The sequence below is a fragment of the Fistularia commersonii genome, chromosome 31 (genome assembly GCF_037954325.1).
Source record: "Fistularia commersonii isolate RoL2024-O1a breed Wild chromosome 31, RoL_Fcom_v1.0, whole genome shotgun sequence".
Taxonomy (NCBI): Eukaryota; Metazoa; Chordata; class Actinopteri; order Syngnathiformes; family Fistulariidae; genus Fistularia; species Fistularia commersonii.
Genome location: NC_141314.1, coordinates 8,264,300 through 8,292,285, shown reverse-complemented (window position 1 = coordinate 8,292,285; position 27,986 = coordinate 8,264,300). Strand labels below are relative to the sequence as shown.

The window sequence follows — 27,986 nt, the reverse complement described above, 5'->3', positions numbered from 1 at the left end:
GGAAACAGCTCTACAAAATCAAGGTTGTCCTCTGCCCAGCAGATGGCGTGTCTTACAGCCTTAGCCCTCATATGCAGCAACCATACACTGATGCGCTTGAAACAAAGGAAGAGGGCAGTAGAGGACTGCGCTGGAGACGTGGCTGTGCTGAAAATAACAAAATACATCACACCGCAGGGAACAAGATGGGCTAGCACATCTGGACACACGGAATTACATTGGCAATTAAATATGACCAAGACAGCCTTTATCGTCTCAGTTAGTCAGTTTTATTTCCCATGAAACTCTCCCCAGGTGTTTTTTTGGAAAGATACTTTCTCCCAGAGTACTGATACAACGGTTGGACTCATTGACCCTATGGAACACATTTGACACCTGCAGTAACAACCACGCCACGGGCGCAAGACATTCTTCATGCTTAGGGACCAAGAGAATGGGTGGGTGGACAAAAAAATCTTTTATTTTTAATGTCTATCTGTCTGTTGCATGAAAAATATTTCGAGGTTTCTCCCGAGAGCGTGTCATATGTGATGCGTCACTATTCACCCACAACTCCAACTTTGACTTTTTTTGTGCTGCTCAACACAAAGCAGAACAGCACATCAAAGTAAAATATGCCCACAAATGTAAACATGTCATAGAAATTGACAGTGACAGCTCTTACTAAAAATGTAAACGATCGCCGGAATATGCAGTAAACAGTGCACACTATTGTCTCGTGTTTGCCATAAATTTGGCAACTGCTAATGACTGCAAAAGTCGGTGGAAATATGAAGCTTATTATCAAGATTTTAATGTTTTTATACTTTATATTAATGATGGTCTGTATCAAAGAATACAGTGTTGCACTTATTGGGGCTGAACAAATTGCAATTAAAACATAGAGCAATATTCATACATATTGCATATTTCCTTGTCCACAACACAAACTCAAATGATCAAAGCCTTGATGATTAAAAAATGTATGATTTTAGAAACCATATATATTTATGTGTGTGTGTGTGTACACGTGGTTTCTACCAATATAGCGCTTTCATAACCTTGCTGTTTTAAAGCACTTGCTCACTCCAGCACACGGACAGGGGAGTCGGGAACCGAAACACCAACCTTCTGATCAGATGGACGCCCCATGTCATTTATATAGAATAATGAAATTATGTCTGGCTAGCTTCCATGTTTTATTTGGAGACACTTTTTTGAAGTTGCTCATCGATTCATGGAACCATGCACTGGAAATAACATCCAACAGTAACATTTTCACTGATCTGAAAATCAATTTCTTTCTTTACCCGAAAAACCAATGGAGTCACTATCGTAAGTTATGTACAGATGACCAAAAAAAAAAAAAACAGAAAAATGTCATCCTGATAATTGAATTAAATGTAGCGCTTGGTCACCGCTTGGTTCACTGTATTTATCGTAACCCACAGACACACCATGCAGAAAAACTTCAGGCATCATCAGTGTGTGAGTCAGAGCTGTGTTTCATTTTGGAGGTACAGACTTCCAGGGCTTTCCAGGACGTGCATGAGGGGAAAGCAGACGGTTACTCCTCAGGGGCTGCAGTTTTGAAGCAAAACTGAAATCTCCTCCACATGATGGGACTTTATTTTCCTAGTACAGTGGTTTGTAATGTCAAGAAAAGAGAAGCAGATCTACATTCCATGTAGACACCGCTGTAAAAACAGCTAATATATCATTTCCACTCAGCGGCCGAGTGATTAATTTGCCTCCACAATGTGAGAGAAGTTTAAATGTGTTCAAATCAAATTGAAAATGATGGCTCGTATTAAAGGTGATAATTCCCGTTGCCTAATTCCTTACAGAGCCGAGGAAAAAAAGGCATAGCTTACTGAGTCCTCTCAGCCCGGAGTGAGCTGCAGCAGAACCTGAACTTTCCAGCTTCATTCCCCTTTGGGTTTTTAAACTTCTTTGACAGGCTCTGGAGAAAGCCGTTTTGGAGGCACATTTATTATTATTATTATTATTTTTTTTGTGTGTGTTTATTATGTTTTATTACTTTTTCGTTCCTCCTTTAACTTGGTACATCCTGGACTGAGATATCTGTTTGCAACAAACGGCTGTTTTGAATATCCATCTGTTCTTCCTTAGTATCAACATCTTCATCTTAAGGAGTTAACAATAAATAGCAGACAATTGAAGATAATAACATTAGAATGAACAAGAAATAATTAAACCTTGCAAATTTAAGACAGGTTTATTTAAAGCAATTTAACAAATATTTATGTGACCAAGTGTTTTACAGAATGGCAGATATAAACAAGAATAAACAACAAAATGTGCTTGTCATTATGCACAGGCCTGTCTGTTGAATAAAAAGGCAAAGTACAAAATGGGAACTCCTGAGACCAGTGCATTTTCATTTGAGCCACATGGTGTTGGATTCATTTTAGTATCACCAGTGTCTAATGTTTTTTTTTTTTTTTTTCTTCAAGTACTGCACATCTTTTCACGTCATGTCTACACAAGTGAACTATGCTGGAAGTGGACCTTGACACGGCCAAGGCAGTTAAATTTAACTTTTCCTCCCTATCTGATTTCCCCAAACGAGGTCAGGTCAGAAGTTTCAGTCGTAAAGTTTGCCCTCAGAGGTTCCTCACACGGGCAGTTGTGACTTTCAGGCTCATCCATCACGCAGTTTGATGAGATGAGCTCGATATAAAGCCAGATCACACCTCTGTTGTTTACTGTATCTGCTGATAGTTCTTTGGCATGTCATCGTAACAGAATGATTAATGCACATGACAAGAAACATCGAAAATGTTGCATATCGCATATCGTTGAACGCATTCCAACTTAAACTGCAATGAAATGTAAAATTCAATTGAAAAAAAGAAATACTTGAAAGGTTTTGAGACCCATCAGTAGCCGTTCCTGTACGGCGGTGACTCGGCGTGCCCGACAAGTGTCGGTCCGCTCTGAGATGGAATGAGTCGACCCAGTGCCATCTTTACGTTTGGCATGTATGAACGCCTCCAAAAATGACGCGATCCCTTGCCGGCAATTTAAGACCCCTCAGAGAAACATAAACCTCCTCATATCTTCAGATCATCTATTCTAGTCTTGTTGTTGCTGTATTTGGCACTGCGACCAGTCCTGGCCTGCGTAGGTGACCCAGGGGCTGATCCTGATCCCTTTTTGCCTTTCAGGTCACATTCCTCTGGCTTGCTGCTGCTCCTTTCCACTGCCAAGTTGTCCTTATTCTGTTTGTAGGCAGCCTTGCTGTGGTAAGGGTGAAAGGCAGACTCTGTACCCTCGGACAGAGGGCTGAGGTTGTAGCTGGGTACGGGTGGGTAGGGAGGTTGGACTTGCCTGTGGAAGTATTCATCGTAACTCGGTGCCAACGGCACCGCGGCCTCGCTGGGATCCTCGGAGCTGTCCTTCGGCGACCGTTCGCTTCGCCGAAATGCGATGCCCTGCCGGCACTTGGTGAAGCCAAGATGATAGACCTCGATAAGGTTGAGGAGCAGTGAAACACTGGCCACTCCCAGCATGAAGATGATGAAGATGGTTTTCTCTGTAGGGCGGGATATGTAGCAGTTAACCACATTGGGGCAGGGGGGTCGGTCGCAGGTGTACATGGGCTTCAGCTCAAAGCCGTATAACAGGTACTGGGCCACGATGAAGCCCACCTCAAAGAAGGTCTTAAAGATCACGTTAAAAACATAAGTGCGCAAGAGCTCTCCCTGTAGGCGAACGCGACCTTTGTCGTCTCTCACCAGGGCCTTTTTATGCTTCGTATCGACAATGAGGGCCTGCTTGTCTGAGTGTTTTGTGTGTTCCCTCTTCTCCTTCTCCTTCTGCTTCTCCTCCATCCGCACCAGATGGAGGATGTGACCCAGGTAGATCAGCGTCGGCGTGGAAACAAAGATGATCTGCAGCACCCAAAAGCGAACATGGGAGATGGGGAAGGTAATGTCATAGCACACGTTCTCGCAACCGGGCTGCTTTGTGTCGCAGGTAAAGCCGGACTGCTCATCGCCCCACACCCTTTCTGTGGCGGCGCTGAGGATCAGGATGCGGAAGATGAAGAGGACAGTGAGCCACACCTTCCCCACCACAGTGGAGTGCTCTTGGGCTTTTTCTAGAAGTTTTCCCAGCAGGTTCCAGTCCCCCATGGCTACGTGAAGTCAGATCTGATGACAAAACGTTTGAAAAGCATTTTGAACAAAAAAAGTGCCTTTGATTTGAGACATAGAGACTTCACTTGTACGGTAAAACACACAGGGAAGTAAAAAAATGTCGAGGTTTTAAACGTTCCTTCGTTTCTGATTTCTGACCACAATGGCCGGGGATTTGAATAAATCAAGCTGATGCCAGCTTGGGTTATAAAGGTAAAGTTCACCACTGAGCGGTTAGTTGCCTTTTCCTGCTAGGATACTATATATATATGGCAAGTGCAGACAGGGAGGAAGGCAGCTTCCAGTCATGATCTGGCATTTCCTCGCCTTCATGACTCTTGCCATGGCAACGTGATCCACAGGCGGTGAAACGAAACACCGGGCAAATAAGGTGGAAGCAACAGCCAGTGGTGTCATTGCTGTCTGCCTCCTTAGCATGTTGATATAAATATATCCGTGTGTCAGTATGAAACGGGTCCAGCAAACTCTACCGCAGTTGTTTAGTTACCTGTGTTAATAAGTTTAGCTCTGTTCCATGTCAATTATAACAAATCTTGGAATGAACATTACTATGGCAACAACAGGCGATTCACTCAGGATGACTGCCTTTAACTTCGATCACATCCGATAGGACAAGTTCGAAGGAGGAGATCACTCTCCCACATAAGAGAACACATCACGGTTTCTCGAGCCCGTTGCACCGAAATGGCGAGAAGTGCATGTTAAATTCGCAGATACATAAAAACAACTATAATTGATCTAATAAACTTACCTTGTCAGCTTATACATCCCCTGTTGTGAAGTCCTACACGTCTCCGAGGGTCCATGAGGTCACCAGATCCACCGGCAGTCCTCAGTGCATCCTTGCTCTTGGAGGGCCCTCGGCAATGCCCTTGAATGGACCGGAAAACTGGACCCTCGCCGTTCCACACCGATAAACCCTCAGGTTCAGCAGCCGTCTTCGGACTCAGCCAAGGCAGGCCCCGGGCCCCGAAGTTCTCCCAGAGACCACAACATACATAACCTGCTGGACAAACTGGACTGCGTCCGGCATGCCCTCCCTCAACGGATAAATTTGGCACAGTCCACACTCTCTAATGTAAACTAATAAAGCCCCCCTACTTGCTTGTTACAGTGAGTGACATGGCAGCTGGCCAATGATGCTGCCGGCTGCTTTTTCTTTCTTGTCATAAGTGCTGCCGGGACCTAAATATAGCTTGAGGGTCTCTCCTATCATGGGGGTCATGGTTTGGAGATGAGTAGCCATTTGCAACCTCAAGTTACACATCACAGCAAAGGAAAGGAAGAAAAGCTCCCCCACGTATGTTCCCGATGAAACCAACCCCGATTAAATGAATTCAAGACATTGATCAATAAATGTTACCTATGACAGATGATACGTATGTGAATTTATTTATTTGAATTAACAGGTTTATTCCTTCTATGTACATTATCAAGATGTAGGAATGGTTTTAAAACACCTTTTAAACTGTCACCAGCTTTTTTTTTTTTTTTTTGCATCAATATGTATATAAAAACAGTGTAACAACTGTAATAAATAGGGACCCAACCAATATTTGAGCTCTGTGGTCCATGCGGTCAACTGGGGCAAAATAAAGAATTTGATATTCATTTATCGTCAAATATTAGCGATGCATTTAAACGCTGGCAAGGGATACCACGGGCTGTAGGCACCAGTTGCAGCAGTATATATGTGTATGTGTCAGTATAAGTTGAACATGATTACAATTCACGATCAGGAAGACTTCGGACGGGACCAATGTTACATTTTAGTTGGACAGAAATTCAAGTACATGTCGGTGTCCGCTGCTGGGTTTGGGAATGAGAGAGGGAGAAAGTGGGAGACTTTCTGCACATTTGTAAATCACAGGATTTAAGAACTTGAAAACACTATGATATTAGAAACAGTAAAAGAGTCAGTAAGCTGAATCAAACTGAGGGCGTCCTGCCCCGGACACCGCAACTTACATTCATGGAAAAAAAATCAACGTTTAAGATGCGCTGAAATTTTGACTGCTGAGAATGAATATAACACACACTCCTCAGATCTTATGCATGTACAGTATTGATCTGCTCCCCTTTTAAATTGACCAACATTTAAAAGTATACTGGATTCTCGGCAAGCGCCTGATATTAAACAATTTGTAGTCGGATACGTCAGCTGGGCTAGTTAAAAACAAAAAAAATGGCATAGTAAATCTACCTGAATCCAGACAGCTGTTGCACAATATACAGTAGTATAGATGTCTTATACAATAGGCAGGTGGTGGATCCATGTTTCAGTGTTGCTAAAAACGAGAAGGGAGGTAGCTGGAGTTTCAATCAAGTAAAAACATATTTACAATTTGCATGACTATAATTGGACCCAGCCAATGGGAAGATGTTTTTTTTTTTTTTACATTTTGTGAACTAAACACGGACATCGAATTTTTATATGCGACTCAGTTCTCCACGATTCGGGTCTGACAAGAGGTGCTTTACTCAGAGCAGAACACAAAAACAGTTCCAATATTGAGCAGAAACTACGCACCCTGCTAAGTTACACGTGTTTGGGGAAGATTTATTTGTCATTCGCTTTTCTTACTTGATGTGACATTTTAACATTCCATAGCAGTTATGCATCATCACTTTTTTTTTTTTGACATGTTTTATTTGAAACTCATAAATCAAATAAATCGTAATCACAGTATCTGAGAAAGTCCATTGCTTTACAATAAAATCATTTATTATATTTCAAACAGTGCTTGAAAGCTTACCTACATAGTACAAGGGGCTGCATTGTATTTAGCATATTCAAATGACTGAGGCAGTCCAATAAGTCTAGCAATGCTATTTTTCCTTAACAAGTAGTTATAACATACTTTATAACTCAAACAAGACGTTTCCTTTCTACATGACTTAACGGTAAATCTGACCCAGCCTTCAGAACACAATTGCTCCCCAATAGTAAAAATAATTTTGAATTTAAATGAAACTATTTTTAACCCTATCATATTATGATAGTAATCTAGGTTTATTTATAAAATAAAGCATGATTTTCTACATTTCAAATCATTTAACTAGAAATCCTATATTCACTTAACTTGAAAACATCGAGTTAGTTTGTCCCTTTCCACGACATCACCTATGGCTTTTAAATTCAATGTGCTATGTAATCTAACAGGGATGATTTATCTCTGGCTTAGAACAACTGACCCTTTCTTTTAGGTGTCAAGGCTTGTTTTTAAAGATTGCGTCCTGATAAAGCTGAGGAAAATGTGGAGGAATGTGAACTATCTGCCCAATGGTGCTTTTTCCCGTGCTGTGGAGCTCTGACTCAGAATTGAATCACCTGCCAATCACGCTGTTGTAATAAGATTAAATTCATATCTTCACAATTACTCACGTTAGATTTTAGATTACCCCCGCACTGATTTGATGGGAAGGACAACAAACCTTTAAATGCAATTCATAGCAAAACTGAGAAAACAAATGCAGGATTGCAGACCAACTAACACTTTGAAGGGAACGCTCACCCGGCTTTTAAGACAAGCAACAAAAACAAACAAACAAAAAAAAAAACAAGCCGTTTTCCGTTGAGATATTGAATTGGCTTTCTTGTATGGGCGGTCCTTTTAAATATCACATGATGGAACAGAACTCAACAACATCAAGAGATTTGGCTGTCTGCTGCAGCTAAACCCTCTCAATCCACACCATGGATGGAAACCATTGATGCCGTCCATTAAAATCGTAAAAATCTTGTCATGTACACCACAATCATGTCAGCACAAATTCAGAATGTGCAAAATCTCTTGTGTGGGATATTAACCTTTCATACTGACCTCAAGTATCAACAGTAAACACAGCCTGAGTCTATAAAACACCTTAAATGATGAACTGTGATCACATAAATACAGGTTCTTTGTGTTTATAGACTGTGACATAACAGTTTGTGAGACTAATGCACGTATGAACCATGCGCTCCGTATATTTATATTAGTTGAAGGAGAGGAAGCAAGATGAAGTCTTAGCAAGCAGAGCACCTCTCACCCTTCTCAGATGAGCTCTTTCTGGTCACAGTGAGCTTTGACTTGATAGGATGATCTACAATCAGCTGATTGATTTCGTTTTGCCTATAAGACGACAATCTCTGACTTATCCAATCAGCTTTGGCCTCTTCCTCAGAGCCACGACAACATCGTCTGCATGCCTTGCCAACGAGGTACACCACCTCAGCCAGGTTGAGCAGCACACACACCCCTGACACTGCCAGCATGAACACAGTGAAGATGGTTTTCTCTGTGGGCCTGGAGATAAAACAGTCCACGGTATTGGGGCACGGATAGGAGTCACATTTCACCAAGCGCACCATCTTAAAGCCGGGATAGATCAAGTAGAAGATGAAGAGAAAAGCAACTTCGAATAGTATTCTGAAGATGATACTGATCATGTAGGTCCACCACAGAGCTCCTGTAATCTGGAACTTCTGGTTCTTGATGTTTTCTAGCTCCTTTGGACTGCTGCGCCCCGTTCTCCTCAGGATCTTCTTGTCAATGTGTCGACGATGGGCCACATGCATGGCCACCAACAGAGCAGGGGTGGAAACCAAGATAAGCTGGAGTGCCCAAAGTCGGATGTGTGAGATGGGGAAAAACTGATCGTAGCAGACGCTGTTGCATCCAGGCTGCTGGGTGTTGCAGGTAAAGCCGGACTTCTCGTCTCCCCAAACACTCTCGGCAGCAACGACCAGGACCAGGATGCGGAAAATGAAGATGACAGAGAGCCAAATTCGTCCGATGCCAGTGGAATGCCTGTTTACGCCGCTGACCACGGCATAAAAGGTTCCCCAGTTCATTTTCGACTCCAGATCTGGAAAAAAACAACAGACAAATATTCAGCTAAAATGACATTTATGTAGGCTACGCTACCTACACCTGTAGCTAATGGTTAATTGTATATCACATTATACTTGAAATACGATATACACTAATCATACAATATAGAGGGAGATGATTTAGAAAATAAAAATACCTGGGAAAACTAAAATAACCCAACTCTAAGAGAACATCCGACAACCCTTCACAGTGACATAAAGTCATGTTTGTTGGCATGACTTCAAAAGTCAAAAGCCTTTAGCAGTAAAATACAATGCTGGACACAACTTCATGCAGAATTTAGTAAAAGTTCAACTGTTGTGTTATTTGTGTTCAGAAGTTTACCAGGCTCAGCCGGCGGTGCAAGCGGCATACGCAGCGCCCGATCCAAAGCTGCCCATCTTGAGGTGTGGCCTGAGCATCAAACTGGATATGGCAGGCAGACAGACAGGAATTGCCGAGTGGCCTGTTGGCCGTATAAAAGCAAGGGGCAATGGCCTACCGCCACGCACCGTCACAAGACGCAACAGGTTGAAGCCAATTGCAAAACATTCGCTGAACCACGTGATTTGCTCACCAAGTATTAATACCGTACTTCCAAACTGACCTACAATACCAGTTGCGGACAGACTGACGGACAGCCCACAAAATTCTCCCAGGGGACCAATGAGAGGTCCATAAAATTAGGACCACTTTTGAAGATATCTGTTGTGCCAAAAAGGCTACCATTTTATTAGATTTGTCTAAATGTGACCCCATGGTAAAAAAGGATTTATTCAGATATTGTTAATATAAAGGGTAATTGTAATTGGCATACCACGCCAGTTATGTGTTAAGACATCTAGGATATACAAGACATTACTCACTACAGCTCTGACATCTTTGCACTTCATACGGAGTGTTAGTATAGAACAGAATGAGATTGTCTATTACCTTCAGCTGTGGTGGTACACAAAATGTGTACAAAACGTTGTAGAAAGGAACTGAAAATGTGTGTGTTTTTTTTTAGCAAAGCCAAAAGGCTGGATTTAGAACACCGTGCGTTTGGAAAATGCTAATCATTCCTCCGCCACTAGCCACTGCCCTGCACCATAGCAGTCATATGGTCTTATATAAACTATTTACATACAATGGCATCCTTTATTGGGCTGCAACAAGACTCTTTAGAATTCAGATCAAACGCCTCGATTTCCGCCTACCCCGGGCAAAAGAAGGAATCTGTGTGGACACAAAAGGCCTTGGCCTGTCACATTATTTATTCTGCTTCGCAGGGCAGAGACGTGAAGGGAAGCTTTTGACCTGGTCTATGGAAAGGCATCACTAAAAGGTTTTCAGATTCCTCCAGAACAGCCATGGGCTGTTCAACACAGAGAAGAAAATTGGAACCTCATGAAAACATAAATTTGATAAGACTTAAAAGACTTCAACCTAAGATGTAAGGTCATACAGAACATCTTAAGTGGTTTCTCATGAATACAGTTATTATTAGTATACTATCTTATTCTTATCATTTGTTTTATTGGCCTTTTATCACATGTCTAGTTGGGATGTCTATGAAAGTCTGACTTCCTCTGAAATTCACCAAGTTTCTTATTTTTATCCCACTTGTGCTCTTTTATTATTATTGGTATGATTATGAGGTTTCCTTGTTTGTACAATCCCTCAAAACCGAGTTTATTATAGGTAATAAGCAATAAAACGCAGTATTTGCTTTGATAAACTAAGACACGCAACAATTTTAAATCAAGGATTTGTGGAAAAATTTCCAAACCATCACAAATGAAGTAATCACATTAAACCAACTGGCATTCGTGTTAAAATGTCATGGCACTGAATCGCTGCTTCCTAAAACACCATGGATTAGTTATGAATGAGCAAAACAAAAGCACAGAAAGACAAAACACTAGCTGCCTAATACTGGTTGTAAGACACAATCAGTTGAATATTTCTGATATGTATCTGAAATGTCCTTTGCAATACGACAGTCAATATGAGAACAAAATGTGATTACTTGTCATGTAAATTAGTCAACCTACAGGAGCTCGCTGCTGCAAGCCTTTCTGCGTCACTTACAATAAAAAGTGGGAGTGTTTGGGTGGGTTCATAATTCTTTGAATGGACTGAAGCTCATGTATAATCCTTACATTCACTGTTCTATGATAGACAGAAATATGCTGCAAACAATTGCAGATGACATAAACGCAAGCCTACTTAATATTCCGGGGCAGAACATGGCAGGAGTGATTCCAACCTCTGATCCAACTTCCTGATATTATGGAAAGTATAAAATAAAACGATATGAATAAAAAATTGTAACGACAAGGAAGGAAATATTAATGGTGAAATCAATTCCCTTTACAAATTGAATGTTTATAAGCAGGCATGTTCACAAACTGGTTAACATCTATGATTTCCTCAAAGGTATCTAAAGGGATAATAGCAAAGTTTTTGAGAAATATCGCGACATGCCAGCCACCTTAAAGTAAGAGGTCTGTTGGCTTTTGTTCATTGAAATCATCAAGTATTCATTCCGCAACCTGCAGAAAACCTCTATAAGTACATGCTGTGCCCCTAGCAGTCATCACATTAGCAATCAACCTTGTGAAATGATAAGACTTTTCAATTTTCACGACACGGCCTGAAACAGAGATAGGGTCTAGGGGCAGTGACTACACACTGTGGTTGTCAGTAGGGGGTGTGCTTGTCAAAACACTTAACCTTGGGAGGATGTTTTATGCACTAAATGCATCAAATGATGCTCAAGTAGCACAACCGGGATGTAAATGATTACAAATACATGTTTGTCACAGATACATGCAAAATGACAACCATCCAACATATGATACTTGTTTTTGGAGAAGACTCTGAGGTCTGTTAATTTAAGCAGCACTGAATGGCACTGTGTGGTACTAGGTATGTTTTTGTGTCAAACACGTCAATATCTTGTGCTTACAGTTTAATTAGATTAATTCACAAGTGACAACATATACATAAATATGTTTGGAGTAGGAAGTCATTTTTAAGTTGTTGTTTTTTAAACTAAGGCAGTCCAACAATACATCACAAACAAACATTATCAGTAAAGGCAACGGATCCATTCATATTTAATGAAAGGCATCCAAGTAAAAAAAAAAAAAAAACACGCTTTTGTGCAACAATGTTGTCCTTAGGTCCCCGTATGGTGAAGTAACTAATGGTCATTCTAGATTTTTGAACAAAAGTAGCTGATGGTGAACCAAGGAAATCCTATCAGGATAGTTTAAAGGTTGACTTCAAAAAGGATTTGGGCTCAAAATAAAATGTATTCTACATATGCTTCATTTGGATGGAAAGTACATAGGTTAAAGTCCTTCTGAAACATTTCAAAAAAATATCTGGCACTGCGGTCATATCTAATTTTCTGAATGTATGCAAGAAAACCATAAGCCATTTAGCTACCATTTATTGATCAAAGCTAATATGCTAGGTGAATTTCAAGTTGCTCACTATTGTAGTCAATCGAGAATCTTTTTGACAAGTCATGGGAATCATCGAAAAGAAAATCAAATAAAGACTCCCTGAGTAACATGTTAACAAGTTAACATGTATGTATTAAAATAAGGCAAAAGTATACTTTTTTAAATTGCAATGTAGGTTAGACACTTTGTTTTTGTCTTACATGAGTTGTTTGTAGTTCCTCTAGATTGCATGGCAAATAAGATACATGCTACAGTGAGCACAGAAGTTTTCCTTTCAAACCAAATTCAAATATTAATTATGGGACTTGACACATTTTTATCCCAAGATAAACTTTGCATAATGTAGTGCCCATGAAAGTAGTTTGTTATTATGTATTCATTACTATGACACATTTGGGAACATATGGGAGATCAGAATGAGATGATAACCTGAATGCTACAGGTAGTTACATACCGAGGAAGAGCAATTTGAACTTCTTGACAGACAGAAAATATTAAGAACAAATATATCAAACCCCTTTCTCTTGCTTTTGAAGTATACTTTTCATTTCGTATGATAGGAAATTAGGTACTTATCCAGGATGGTCACAGGTCTGGTTTCTCATTTAAAGTGTAACAGTGCCTGAAAATCAAAACACGAAAATGTTGATTACAGTCAAAAATAGAACTTGTGAGAGTCGAGGATGCAGAGAACAGGTTAACTTCGGCAGATGATAAAAACAAAAGAACAAAAACTAAAGTAGAGGATTATTGAAGATTTTGAATAGATAGTCCTTTTGCCGGAAAAAACGTCTCAGCCAATGCGATTGACTTCACTCAGAAAAAATTTGGGAAATGTCAGGACATGCGTCAATATAGCAATGAAGACAATTGTAAAAACTTTATTACATCTGTTAATGCCCAAGCTCTCATTTGCATTAGTTGTTTTTTAATGTGCTACTTTTGACACCAGGAGACAAACATAAATAAGTGATCATTTAATTTCAAATATTGAACAGATTTGGGTTTATCTCTGAAGCTGTGGATATAAGAGATAACACCCTTGAATATAAAAACATAAATCAAGAATGAAAAATTGGGCTAACAATCCAAATCCACTTACTTTTTCTTCTTCCTGCGGACCAACATTCTTAAGTTTACTGTGTTTGGCATGACCACTCTGGATAAGTCTTAAAGACATTGAGGCACTTCTCCTAAAAATGCAAGATAGGATAGCACTGTCAGCTTATGTAGTTATGAATCACTTTCCTAGCAAAACATGATAACCTTTTCTTGTAAATGTGTCAATAAATATTACTACTCCTCACCCCCAAAACTCAGGCTTTCTTACTTTGTGAGTCATAGACACTTGGTTATGTTCCATACTAAAGTACCTCATAGCTCCAAGCCTTCCCTTTTCCAAGAACAGCTCAACTGTAACGCTGGACCCATGTGTGTAAAGTCTGGCATAGAGTGTTCTGTTGTGAACCACTGCTCTGAACCAGTCAACAGCCTCCTCAGACCAACCATTCCCATTCACAGGCATTACCTGAGGTGAGGGAAGCAGACACGAAAAAACCACAAACTGCGATAAAGAAAGGAAATTCTTGTCACAGAGCAATAGATATGTGCATGACTAATCGTGGGCAAATGCCAATAATACAGTCTGTCTATAATCACAGTAGAGTACAGTGTCTTAACCATTTTGTTGAATGCATATAATAGGTGAAATATTCCCCATGCTTCTCCAATAATATTCATCACAGAGCAGTTTGTGTACAAGATCAATGTGTAAGGCTGTGCAGATGTCATAATTCAAAACCTTTGCTACACCTGTATTAAGTGGTTCTAGGCATCTGTGACTAACTTGATTGTGATCACCCACTGGCAAGGTCTGGCATCAACTCAGGTGGTGCTGTCTGTTTGTGCTTGAGATCACATGGTAAGGTGGGTGGTGGCTTAATTTTCTTTCCTGTTTCATCTGTGTGGTCTTGAGCTGAAAATCTGTGTGTGGTTATAGCTTGACCAATGGTAGATTTTAATCAGCCTATATCTGTATATACAAATATACTGGAAGTCAGATTTATAGAAGATCAAAAATCATTATCTGGAGCATTTTACTGGGTGAATACTTGCACTTTTGATACGGAGTACATTTCTATGATGGTATTTACATTAGCCAATTTCTTTGACATCTTCCATTTTTACCCAAAATACTGGTGTCAGCTCAGAAAATCGATAGCATGTCAACTCAAATGTACAACTGATACATTTTATTCCTTGATTTTCATTTAAGGGAAATTTATGAAGACAATACATAGGCAGACACTCACATTTGCCAATGAGACCTGCATCGACTGCACTGACAGACAGGCCATTTCTTGAGTCAGCTCTTGAATGTTCCACCATACCAGACAGCTGGTATCACCGTAATCCAGCCTCTTCACCTCCACCTTGACTGGTAACTCACCCTCAGATCCATCAATGGGATTATTATCTTTCATTAAAAGGACAGTAACGATGACAGCCAGAAAGACAGGAAGAGATTCCCACGGTGGTTACACACAAGTTAAATGACACTGCTACCACCTAGAGGCATGCATTTGCAAAACTGTTCTATTACACAAAACCAGACCCACCTTCACTTATTCCACATATTCTTGTCACCTGAGCCCTGCACCATTGTTGTTCCTCGGGGAACCAACCCATTACTAATGTTCCAATGTCTGGAATGCAGTTCCTCTCCGCATACGAGCTAACAGCTTTCCAGCTGCTGTAAAATGAGGTTTAAAAAACAAACAAAAAAACACATAATATTCAAACCAAAACAAACATGCCTGATAGCTATACAAAGAACATCCATTACCTGAAATTCTATGACAGACTTACTTTGTGATGAGGGCCTGCAGCATTATGACAGAATCTGCACGTTGGATGTAGAAGTGACCTGGATCTATAATATGAGATACCTTAACTTCAGTCTCATCAAAAATGCTCATCTGAAACTGTGGGATGGTTATAGAATTGAATTTTGAATTTGGCATTTTTGTACCCACAGATTCATTGTCAGGTTTTGACTTTTTGTAAGGGAACAGATAACGCGATTCATAAGCTACTTTGACACAAGGGTTATTGAGATTCCCCTGTCCCTGCTCTGCATTGATATGTAAAAAATCCCATAATTCAGTCTTTGTGGCAATCATGCAAGTGTAGCTCAGAGGGCAACCGGCCTTGACACGTTCGACCCTGAAGATTTGTTCTTGGTTTTCCATGTCTGGCCTCGATGTACTTAGAGCTAGGAGATCCGTCACATCATTATTCACTCGCCCAGAGCTGTTAGTTTGGACAGGGGACACTGGTGGTTGCAAACTGGTGGTATGTATGCTATGTTTATGCCACTCTGTGTTGTTGAACTCCACTGTATTCATGGATTTAGCTTTTGCTTTGAGGAAGTGCAGCAGTTGAGATGATGTTTGCTTTCTTTGTTGCACCTTGACATAATTTTTAGGCTCTCTGGCACTTATAGGTGGTACAATACTGGGTTTGGGGTTCCTAGTATCAGGCAGAATAGCTGTAAACGGCAAAAGAAACTGCGGCCTGTCTGTATTTGTCTTGGGACTCTGACTGATGGGAAAAGGTTGAATCTCCGCATCTGTTTGGCATGCCTTCTCAAAAACAACTTCTGATACTTCAGCCTCTGAGCGACATAATGAGCTTGTAGTCACAACAGTGTTGTTGGAGCTAGAGGAGATGCCGCATGTCATTTCATCCCCTTGGACTGCTGCAGGCGGGGAAGTGATTACATGTTTCAGCTGCTCACGGGAAAGTGTACCCCGGAGCACCTGCATCGCCTTGGCTGTGGAGCTTGCCATAAGTGAATTCTGCAACATGGGTCCAAACTTGAGAACATCAGTGAGCAGGATGCTGGTGTCTCTGAGTGGCAGAAGTTCCTTATTTCTTACCCGGTGTTTTCTATTTGGCTTCGTACAAACTTGTGACTCTATAAACAGAAGGCAGGGAGTGGAGGTGTTTAGATGTATCACATTGCAATGGAAATATTTCATTAATCTAATCTAACCTTTAGTTGTCGTAGAGGACTAAGGGATCCCCCCCCACACACACACACCTTGAAGTCTTAACAATTATGTACTTTTTGTAACACTGAAAAAGCAAGTGTCACGTTGTCAACATTACATATTTTTTTAGAAATATTCGTATAACTTGACAAATAAGTCATTTATGTATGAGTTTTGGATAAATAATGTTTATTCTTATTCAAGTACTTTGTGCAATCTTAAAAGTAATGAATATATTAGGTACTTTGTCCTGTGCAGAAGAAATATTTCACACATGAACAGGGTCATGAGAATAAGAACATTCCCCTAAATTTTACCAACAAATAAAAACACACCACTTTCTGCTTTATCAATGATGTACGATTTGAAACTAAAGAGCTGGTCTCATTAAAGTAATTAGAGGATGGGAAAATTCAATTTCTGGGAAAATAAGACATCAATTTCAACTTCAAACAAACACAATTCAATAACTTTTATGACATGATAAGAAAAAAAAAAAACTTTGATAATTTGAACTGACGGGAGGTTTGTGTAAAAATAATCTAGCTGAAGTCTGCACATCTGGCAGATAGTCTTGCTCAAAAATGAGACAGGTATGAAAGGGACTTAGATACCTGCTATGACAGCTTGGCAGAGAAAACAGATGGATTCCTTTACTGATGTTGAAATTGTCAATTTACCAAATCAACCAGGTAGTTTTTGATAGTGTGTATTGTTTTGTTATCTATTTCCCGTGTTTGGCTATGTGACTCTGGAAAGACATTATACTTAAATAGTAGAACCGTTTAAAGGACTGTTTTCTATCAAAACTATCTTCTACTGATCACAAAATTGAACACATTTATTAATTCTTTCACATTAACATATAATCCATGAATGCTGTCAATTGCAGAACTGCGGTTATCATTGGCATTTTCGTTTTTGATCTTACCAACTGTTAGGTCCTTCAACAGAGTGTAGAACTTCTCAACAGCTTCACATTTCACACGCAGAGTCCCTGACAGATCACTGAACTCAGTGGGGGAAAAAGATGAATTCAAGAAATGCAGAACCTCCTCAAATACCTAGAAAACAAAAAATAGATAAATTCTAATGATGCAAAATAGTCACTGTTAGTGCTTGAATCATTAAAAAGGGATGTTCAAAGGGATTGCCCTCTTAGGAAGATACAGCTAAATTGGCAATTGAAGGCTGGACCGCAGAGTTTGGTATTGTTTCATCACCTGATTTTCCAAAACCTTGTTGTCTCAGAGCATCTTCGTTAGAAAAGCGTTCTTGCAGGTTATGTGTGTTGTATAGTTTTTAAGGGTGAAAGCAAACAGAATGTCATACAATGTCTCTTAAGGACAACTGGAGCAATAAGCCGGGTCAAACGCAGGTCAAGGAAACTCAGACAACATGAGCAACAAACATCATTTCTTTGTTCAAATGAAGGTTTATATTTCAAAGCTCATTTAAACCCACGCCGCTCTTATGTTACAAGGTGGGACTTCAACCAAGATGAAAGCTGAAAGGAATCTCTCTATTTTAAATCAAGTTTCATGGATTTCTCACGGGCTTACACCAGGGCGCCGGCTAGCTAGCGTTTGTTACCGATCCGATGGCGCATATCAAATATGTTACCTTGTCGGTGAAAGTGCGGAGTTGTTGCACAACTTTATTCCGTGCGTGTTCCAGCATTGAAAGTTGGACTGATAGCTGTACTTTCTGGGTGTCGGAGGGGCGTCGCCGGACAAGCCGCAGCTGAGAAGTCATGGCGGGGAAGGGGCGAGGCCGTGCTAACCTGGCGGCAAAGAGAAGTTCGTAAGCTAAACTTGCGGCTAATGGAAGTTGTTTGGCTAGCATGGCGGCTGATGGAAGTTGTTTGGCTAGCATGGCGGCTAATTTAAACTTTTGGCTAACCTGGTGGTTAGTGATAGATATTTCGATCATTATGGCAACAAAGTTAAAAAAAAATTGACCGGGACGTTTCCAGGGTCCCTGACAATGTATCTCCGAAAGTCTGTGGGAATCCAGAGCGGTAAGTACTTGTATTCCTACGCAGCAACTGCGTAGAGTAATTTTTAGGGTTTTGCTTGTTCACTACTCACTCTATGTGCCTCCCCTTTGACTTTATCTTAGCTAGTTTTCGTGTATTCAGAGTCTTCAGAATAAGTGATACACAAATAAGTATAAAAAGACTAAATGAATAAATAAGATAACATATTACTTTGCATTTTCACTCAGTTCCCCCCAATTAATTATATGCAATATCTTGTTTATTGTGAGAATTTTACCCCCTTTCCTTAAGATACGGTTATGTATTTTGCTTATCCTTACTTATTTTATTCTAACCGCCAATTCCTATAAAATGGAGCGAAACATACAAGCAAACAAAAAAGAAATGAAAACTAATCACATCTAATTGGAATGGTGTTGGTGTTTTCCCCACAGGCCAGCTGGATGACATGGTACATCAGATGGAGACATAATGGTATGAACATTCAGACTGTCAAAGAAAAAAAAATCTTGTAGACAGTTTCATTTAATGTTCAGGCTTTGCGAACATTTTACAGCTTTTATACAGTTTGCACTATCTAGCAAGAACATTCGGTGCACCCTCTCTGTGTATAGTGGTAATTCAGGATTTTTTATTTCACTATAGTTCTTCTGATGGAGGTTCCTGTCAAAATTATTGGAGCTTGGGGCTGTAACTTTTGTAATGATGATAGGTGACCCATGATAAAGGTGACCCATTAAATAGGTAAATTAACAGATGACTTAACAATTGTCACAGTTTATGTTTATCTTAACAGGATCACACAGGAATACAACTTAATCAATGGGTGGTGAGATAAATACTAAGATGTTCCCTCTAGCTTCATAAGCTCCTTGGGAGGTACATCTAAGATTGTTCACAAGTGAAATTATCTATATTGACCATTCATTCATAGAATTGTCAGTTTTCCTTCAGATATCTCTGAATATATGAAGAGAGAAGTCTGTTTGACCATTGCCATCATTGTATAACCTTCATCTCTCCAACAACTCCCAATTAGTAAAACCACAGAGACCTCCAATTTAACTGGATTATTCCAGTACTGTACGGTGAGAAATAGCTTAAAAATATGTTATTCATAAAAGGTATGTTCAACAACATAAAGAAGGTGACAGAATAGGAATTGAAAACATATGTTTTTATTGATGGATCTTTTCCACTTCACTGTCTTTTCATTACAAATGGTTGATGAACATACTAGCACAATAAGTACCTCATCAGATGAAAATATTGTAAAAGTCTCTAGTACTCATAACTCGCATGGGGGTGACCAAGTGTATCTGTATTTGCAGAAACAAACCAATAAAACACAGCATTCTCTATAAACATGGCACCTGGGCTAATTGTACAGATTGCATGACGAGCATGAACTTTTACAACATTTTAAAGATGTTGTGCAACAGGGATCTTAAAATGCAAAGGAGAGTGCATACATTCAACAATGAATTATAAACAACAGTGGCAATAGCTATATGAAAAAATAGTTACCCTCACATCTTGCAATTACTAGTATTTACTTGTGGGTGGTTTCACAAGAGTAATTAAGACATGCCATGTCAGTGAAAATGTTAGGCATTGCATGATGTGGACATCGCATCTTTGCTTTACACATGATGACGATGACAAAACCAGAATTCTGAAATGGTACTAGGTAAAATTGTGAATAATCAATTCTGATTAATACTTCATATTTATTGCTTTCTTGAAAACTTTGTTGAAATGGAAAAGGTGCACCACAGTCCAATTGAAGTGAGCAATGACCTATGTCTTGAGACAAATGGAAACAAAGGAGCGTGAAAATGATCAAAAAACCAATTGTAATAATGAACAACCATCCTCTTGTTACTTGTATAGATTTGTAAAAATGAACAAAAGCTGTAGTAGGTCACCTAAAAACATTTAAAAGAAGAACACCTATTAGAATATGATGATTAAATTTAAATTTTGCTCATCTCTTATCGGGCATGTCTCCAACAAGTTCCTCCATAACATTTAGGCGTTCCTGGCCCATCGTGTTTCGTAGGAATGTCTTGATTCTCTTTAAGGCTGAGAAACACTGCTTAGTTTCAGATGTTGTCATGGGAGTGTTTATGAGGATTTTCAACAGTTATTGTCTCAAAAAATACCTCCTGGGGGAAGTATCTTAGAAGAACCTGGTACAGTGCCAGTGCACCACAGCTGCCTGTCAATTCAGGACTCTCGTTCATAAAAGATCTGCCCTGTTTAGCATGGGTTATGCCTTCACAGTGGTGGTAAGAGCCTCAACAGGAAGTGAATTTGTGATATTGTTCAACATCTCTCCTTGTTATAGTGTTGCACTCACAAGGTGGTCAGCGAAGGTGAACCTTTCTTTTGTGTGAGCCAGAATTGTATTGCAGACCTTTTTTGACAGCATCTGCTTCTCTTCTTCCAAAGCTCCCCTTTGCCTTTCAGCTATGTATGTCGACATGAGGCATTATTTGGTGAAACAGTCCTCCAAAAAAGATGAAATCATTATCATGCAGCATCCCCAGGAAGCTGGATGCTTCCCTCACCGTGAGGCCACAAAATGAACCCTTTTTGGTAGTTTCGAAACAATGTACAAGATCTTCGAACTTCTTGTGCACCGTGCTGACGATTCTGCTGTGCCTTGTGGTTGGTGCTCTTGGCAGCCTTCATGCTACAGTCTGGTCGAGAATGGCAGTCTGCTTGGGTGACAGGGTGAAAATACTCGCAATACCACCTAGGTCTGAAAAGCACCCTTTTGCAGCTGAGATTTGCGAGGTGGCTTGCTGCATGATCAGATAAAGCTGGTGAGCATAGCAGTGTACATAATGGTCGTTTTTAAATTGCTCATGGATCTTTTGCTGCACACTTGCCTTCTCTCCACTCCTCACATTAACTCTGACATATGCTTGTGCAATGAGATTGTTTTTCTCACCTTCAAAAAAATGCTATTCAGTCTGTCTTAAAGAACAATAGCAATATAACTGGATGTTGCATGCAGGACAGAGAGAAATAAAAAAAAAAAAAAAAAATCTTGCACCACATAGATGCTGTGAGTGTAGCTTGATAGCTACAAAGTTAGCCGTCTTCACCTCCTACATTATGCGTGCCCTAATGACTACAAGCATGCACCCATGAAGCTCGCAAATTCCTTGTCCTTAGATGCCACCAAATCCACCAAAACATGAAAAATGCCAGGATTGTTGGAGCCATCACTCTCATCCTTAGCCCGCAAAGCTAATTCAAACACTCTGCAAAACTTAGGTGGTTTAGGATGTGTCTGTTCCTGCTCAATCCAACATTGTGACGATGAACTGCTAGCCTGCAAACCTCATCTAGCTGTATAGCAATATTCATCCTCCCAAAAGCAGACACCTAAAAATAGCTGTCCATGAGGACCTTAGAAGCCTCATGCTTCTTCACCATTCGAAGAGATAACGCATATCACGGACTCCGGTGGCTGTCCATGTGGTGATGTCTGCCGTGTTGGGATGGAACAGGAATACACGGATAGCAGAGCTTTGGCTAGTTTACAGCCGTCTAGCCAGGTGTTGTGATTATACTCGCTGTGCGAAAAACCAAGGCTATATGATTTTGGCACCTTTTCACAAATCTGTTTAATTTTTTAATTTAGTCTAGGGCAGGAGTCGGCAGTCTGCAGCTCCGGAGCCGCATGAGGCTCTTTGATCCCTCTGATGCAGCTCGATATGGCTTTTGAAAATAGTTAATGAGTATCTAATTAAAATGCAATTTATTGTAGTTTGTTCATTTTTAAAATGTATTTTTAAATTTGAAAATTCTGGAAATCTTGTAACATCAAAATAAAATCTGTTTAAAATATTTTTGTTGCTCTTTATAAGTGAATGCATGTGCAAGTGAATGTATGTGCCAGTAAAAGAATGACAGCACACAGAGAGAGGATGGAATTTTTAGTTTCCTGGCGGTGGATTATTTAAGCTTGGCTTTTATTTTTCATAACTACAAGAAGGACTCGAATAGACGTTGAGTATTTTGCTTAAAAGTAACCTTCAACCCAATGTCTTTTTCTTGGCGTTCAAATCTTTTGTTGCATGCAGAAATGTTATTTAGTTTTCTCTGCAGTTGTTCATTGACTTTAAAGAATTCAACACATATTTTGTTTATGCATAGTGCAAAGACAAAAAAAAAAAACATTGCCGTGTTAATTTTAAATTTCAAAAGGGTTGTGTGGCTCCCGGTGTTTTCTTTACTGAGGTGAAACGGGTCCCAATGACTCTAAGTGGTAAAGTTTGCAAACCCTTGATCGAGGTGGTCCTAATTGTCTTGTTGCCGGTTCTTCTTCCCTACTGCGTCAGTTATAAGGATCTTCTTTCAAAGATGTGATTTTAAAAATTCCCTCCTTTCCGGTGTTTTGGTAGTGCGTTGCTCAGATTGCCTTTATGAACGATCCACTCCTGCTAAATGTAATTTTATGTGCTGCCACTAGGGATGACAGGCCCAGTGGACCAATGCAAAACTGAGTCTGCACCTTGTCCCCTCCGTAAAACCAACCAGCCTTTCTTGACACTCAAGGACACCGTACAGATATGCGCATACAAAGACCACACACCAAGGAAAAGAATATACAAAATACACAATAGAAGTAACAAAGAATATTTTGACATGTATAAAGGGACCCCCAACCTTGTTCTTACCAATTTTTTACCTTACCCCCTAACCTTATTTATTGTCTGTTTATTATGTCCATTGTTATGCACTAGCAGGCCATGAAAAATTCCTGTAAGTGTAACTTACTTGGCAATAAATGCTAATTCATATTCCTACGCATAACTGTAAACATTACCGAGTCCTCACTGCAGAGGTGCAATTATTGCCTATGTAGATTTCACGCAGAAACTATACTAGTAATTGAACAAATTAAACTTCAATTCCAAACTAATTAATTTGGTTGATACTTAATTAGAAAGGAAATTGAAAACATGATGCTCTTTTACTTCATATCGGCTCCTGAAACCAATCTTTCAAGAGGCTTTGCTTGCCCACTTTGCACCCATGGATAGAAAAAATAATGAACACTAAAAACCTCTTTTTAATAAATGGCCTCAAAGCTGTAGAAATCTATAAATTACCTATATCATTAAATACATACATGATCTGTGTGGATCATTTTACTCTAGTATGAAGAAACCCCAACATATACATGAAGAGACTCAAGGGATGGCTGAGATAGATGCATATGAGTGCCACCAGGATGTACTGCAGCAAATAATCCTAAGAAAGGAAAATTAGATCCTGAAGAAATATTAAACTGATTCCTTGCAATGGTGGTTTCTTGGGGGCATCTGCTCCGATAACCTCTGCCACACCTCAGTTTGACTCTACAGGACAAGAGGTGACCTGAATAATTCAAAAGAACTTGCCTAAAGCAAGGATCTTCTTTTCACTGACGAGAACAGGAGACAGTAGATAAAACAGAAGACAGTGAGGATATGTATTGTTTGTGCCACATGTTTTAATATATTAACGCACAAAAAAATCAGTATTATGATTATTGATTAGTGTTTGGAAGCTGTTTGCAGAGGCTGTAGTATTTTGCTGATTATAGATGTTTTTGTACTGTGTGTGTGTGTGTGTGTGCGTGTGTGTGTGTGTGTGTGTGTGTGTGTGTGCGTGTGCGTGTGCGTGTGCGTGTGCGTGTGCGCGTGCGCGTGTGTGTGTGTTTTGGAATTGAGTTGGGTTATAGTTATTCACTTGTAAGCAATGGAAGTAAAACGTTCAGTGCTCACGGTTGTGTGTTAGCAAACACACTGCTTCTTATGCTTGAATGCCAGCTACCATTAATCATCTAGAAGAAGAATGAAGTCAATTTGATATGTGCATTCCTTTGGTTTAAAACCTAATACTGTCCACACAACTCTCCTTTCTTTGAGTGCTCTTTGCTTGAACTTGTCAAGCTGCTACTTGATCTTGAGGGCCTGCCTAAATCATGTGGGTGGGGCAAGAGAAACATTTCCTGCAGATATATTGCTCAAGAGTTAGATTGGTAGGCATTCTGGATTTTTTTTCACCTCTAATACTGGACCCAGAGGTCTAAGCGCTACAATGTACCTCTACAAGCAGAAGATATTGCCTAATCCTTCCACAGCATAGTTTTGTCCACAGAGACTACTTGTTGGGTTGCTCAGAAAGCTGAGTATTTATTTTTCTGTCTTCTGCAGATCCATGTCATTCACGTGTTCATTATTGCATGACAAACGTACAGCTTTACAATAGAAACCCTTTCAGCCAATATTTGATGAATAATGGCATGAAATGTGTTAGTGGTGACTATTTAAATGATATTTGGCTTTCGAGCAAGGTGATGTAAATAACTGTAAAACATAGTCAGTAGTACATTTCTTCATCAACAATATCTGCTTAATCAAACAGAATAACAATCTTAAAATGCAATACTTAAAAACTGGTAATTGTGTCTCTAGGATAATAAAGAAAGCATTAATTTCCTCTCACAATTTCACACAGCATCTCACTTCATAGCTTGAAATATGTCGTCAATTGTTCAATTGTTTTTGTGGACACCTTATTTATGACATTTTTAATGTAATTTCTAGCAACTAGCAATTCTAGCAATTAGCAGGGATTATTTAAGTCACTCTTACAAAAGCTCACTCAGTCTCTTGGTATTCGAATAAATTCCACATGAGTTCAGTTGCCATTTTATTCAGTGAGTGAACAAGGTACATCAACTGTTATGGAATCATGTAAAGTATGTGTCAATGCGTTAAAATGTATTGCTGTTTGTGTCTAAAATGCTCGTCTGGAGAATTTAATGATCACTATTAATAATACTATTATAAATACAACAATTATGATGATATGAAAAAAGTTAATTCTTTGTACTTCTTTATGAAACCAACAATTCATTGAACTTTTCAAAAACTCAATGATTAGAATGTTCCTGTCACCCGTAGAGCACTTAGTACGGTTGATATCAGGCACTGTAATATTCAGATCATCCAGCATTGTCAGCCATTCAATGTCACAACAGTTGAAAACATTTCCACTGATATACATGATATCCAAATGTTCTGATAAAGCAAATATTAAGGAATGGTTAAAAGACACAAATGCATTGTCCTTTATGCTTATTTCTCGCAGAGGAGACAAACTTAAGCTGTTAGGGATGAAGTGAAGATTGTTATTGGACATGTTGAGCTGGGTTAGGGCTGGCATGAAGGGTAAGGATAGCTTCGAACTCGTCATGTTGATTTCACTTAGCGTCAGCGACTGAAGACTTTTCTGCACACCATTAAGTGCACCCACTTCCATTGCAATATTTGGATTTTTTGCAAGGTTGAGGTAAACCAAAGAGGTTTTCTGAAATGAGTTTGCTGGAAGCGTCTTTATGTTGTTTTCCTCTAGATTTAAGTGTTTCAGGTTTTGTAATTTCCCAAAAGTGACACAGGACGTGTCGCTGTACATTTGCGAGGGTTTGCTAATGCTCACCAAATGATCGACGGATGCACAGGGTTGCACAGAGTTGTCTTGGAGATTTAATGTTTCCAGTTGTGTGAGTGACTCAAGAAATAAAGGTGAAATGGATGAAAGTCCATTGGCTCCCAGGTCGAGATATGTTAAGGAATGAAAGTAGAGCTGTCGCTGGGATCCCGTTTCGCTGTAGTTTCGAACATTCCACATAATGTTTTGAATGCAGTTATGACTTAAAATCAGTGTTTTCAAATACACCAGAACACTTAGCGTCTCCAGTGGGACAAATGTTAAGTAATTAAAGCTGAGGTCAATATAAATGAGGGGCATCTGTCTCCAGTTTGAGTGAAGTTTGTTTTTTGTAACTCTTACATCTCCCTTCCTTATGATTTCATCATAAAGAGAATTAGCTTCTGACACCATTTTTGCCTCTGAAGACAGGGTACCGACCAGATTATTCTGTAAATAAAGATATCTCAGAAAGCTCCTTTCTGGAACAATTGGAAAATAAAGTAGCTTGTTGTAACTGAGGTCAAGAATTTCAAGTCTGTATGCACGTTCATTCTCGTGCGTTATGAAGAACTCCATTGAATTACTGCTGAGATTCAAATATTTAACTTGATGAAGGTTAAAATCACATATGCGAGGAAGATTATTTTTTGCCAAATTCAGCATCTCCAATTGGCTTAGCTTTTCAAATGTCCCCTGTTCAATGACTGATATTAGATTGTCATCAATAGTAATGGCCGTAAGACTCTGACTCTCTTTGAACAAGTTTTGTGTGAGTTTTGTCATTGCATTACCCGTCATTTTAAGTTGCTCAAGAGTTGATTTGTTGAAGAGTAATCGGTTCGCGGCCTCATCACCCAAATCATTTCTTGATAAGTCCAAAATTTTAAGTCTACTGAGGGATTTGAGGGCTTTGCTGTTACTGTCAAGGTTGTTCCTAAGACTGTTTCCAGACAAATTCAAGTCTTCCAGCAGAGCCAGTTTTTCAAAAGCTCCTTCGAAGATGAGATCCAGCTGGTTGTTACTCAGGTCCAGCTGCTCCAAGAATGGCAAACCAAGTGTGTGCAACTGTCTGATGAAATTATTGGCTAGATCTAGTCTTCTAAGCTTCATGTACAAATCCACAGGGACAGAAGTAAGGTTCTTGTTTTTCCAGGATTGCTCCTTGAAATATGAATGAAAAAGAATGTTAATCAAAAATCAAGTGCAAAACTGTCTACAAATTCTCAGAGCAAGTTATGGTAAAACGTTTTAGGCTTAAATATATAAACATACACATATGCATACACTGTGTCGATTTTGACCACTGTATCATAACAATCAGCCTACCTTTGGTTCATCTACGAGAGCATTTGTGAACGACTCATGGCTAATTGACCAGAGCAGAAGGAGGTAGGAGATAATGTGTCGGTCCATTTTTCTTGTGCCTCTCCTGTACTACTACTTCATTGTCAGAGCTCACACACACTGACACACCCTTTTATAGCCACACTACATAAAAAAAAGTGCGAAAACAGCTGCATTCACCAGATAGGGATTCTTAATACCATCTTTAGACATTCAAAATTGATGATTTAGTCAAAGTTTAAGTGTTCACTGGAAGAATAGAACAAACATTGTTGGTAATTAATCATCATGAATATACCACAACTAAAATTCAAATTATTATTACTATTATTATTATTCACTACAGTTAAGCATTTTGACACTTCTGGGACACCTTACACTTAAATTCAATTCTTAGTTGGGCTACATTTTTTTCTGTAAATTTCTAAATATACTGGATAAATGATAAGGATGTAATTATTTTATCCCAACATTTTCTGAGGTTAACTACATTGTTTTTTAGATGAACTAAAGACTTAAAAAAACAGCTGAGCATACACTGAACACTAAATGGATCAAAACAACAAGATAGGATAGGACATGCTAAAATAGACTGAAGGAGAGAAATA

General features: G+C 39.5%; 4 protein-coding genes and 1 long non-coding RNA gene across 8 annotated transcripts; 1 reads left to right on the top strand and 4 right to left on the bottom strand.

The window, feature by feature from the left end:
• The first annotated feature begins 81 nt into the window (after positions 1-81).
• Positions 82-5,652, top strand: LOC147215797 (uncharacterized). Of its 2 annotated transcripts, XR_015109239.1 has the most exons (4): positions 82-437; positions 3,171-3,248; positions 3,846-3,933; positions 4,923-5,548. It is a non-coding gene; the product is annotated as an uncharacterized LOC147215797 (long non-coding RNA). The 2 variants fall into 2 exon arrangements; XR_015109238.1 differs by lacking the exon at positions 3,171-3,248 and having other exon boundaries at positions 4,923-5,652.
• Positions 2,219-5,042, bottom strand: LOC147215798 (gap junction alpha-3 protein-like). The gene is made up of 2 exons (XM_086178828.1): positions 4,915-5,042; positions 2,219-4,157 (listed from the first exon to the last, which is right to left on the bottom strand). The coding sequence occupies exon 2, from the start codon at positions 4,137-4,139 to the stop codon at positions 3,057-3,059; it is 1,083 nt and encodes a 360-aa protein (XP_086034954.1). The 5' UTR covers positions 4,140-4,157; positions 4,915-5,042; the 3' UTR covers positions 2,219-3,056.
• On the bottom strand, positions 5,645-10,091 carry LOC147215796 (gap junction beta-1 protein-like). 3 transcript variants are annotated; one of them, XM_086178830.1, is made up of 3 exons: positions 9,953-10,091; positions 9,365-9,445; positions 5,645-9,014 (listed from the first exon to the last, which is right to left on the bottom strand). In XM_086178830.1, the coding sequence occupies exons 2-3, from the start codon at positions 9,390-9,392 to the stop codon at positions 8,173-8,175; spliced, it is 870 nt and encodes a 289-aa protein (XP_086034956.1). In that variant the 5' UTR covers positions 9,393-9,445; positions 9,953-10,091; the 3' UTR covers positions 5,645-8,172. The 3 variants fall into 3 exon arrangements, with proteins under 3 accessions (XP_086034956.1, XP_086034957.1, XP_086034955.1); XM_086178831.1 differs by lacking the exon at positions 9,365-9,445; XM_086178829.1 differs by lacking the exon at positions 9,953-10,091 and having other exon boundaries at positions 5,646-9,014; positions 9,365-9,911.
• Positions 10,092-13,483: 3,392 nt separating this feature from the next.
• LOC147215795 (uncharacterized) lies at positions 13,484-18,287 on the bottom strand. Its single transcript, XM_086178612.1, has 9 exons — positions 18,156-18,287; positions 17,464-17,596; positions 16,160-16,456; positions 15,346-15,493; positions 15,096-15,229; positions 14,790-14,953; positions 13,851-14,005; positions 13,580-13,670; positions 13,484-13,495 (listed from the first exon to the last, which is right to left on the bottom strand). Exons 1-9 carry the CDS (start codon positions 18,285-18,287, stop codon positions 13,484-13,486), a joined length of 1,266 nt encoding a protein of 421 aa, XP_086034738.1.
• A 6,954-nt stretch (positions 18,288-25,241) lies between these two features.
• Positions 25,242-27,463, bottom strand: LOC147215794 (transforming growth factor beta activator LRRC33-like). Its single transcript, XM_086178784.1, has 2 exons — positions 27,361-27,463; positions 25,242-27,195 (listed from the first exon to the last, which is right to left on the bottom strand). Exons 1-2 carry the CDS (start codon positions 27,445-27,447, stop codon positions 25,339-25,341), a joined length of 1,944 nt encoding a protein of 647 aa, XP_086034910.1. The 5' UTR covers positions 27,448-27,463; the 3' UTR covers positions 25,242-25,338.
• Positions 27,464-27,986: the final 523 nt, after the last annotated feature.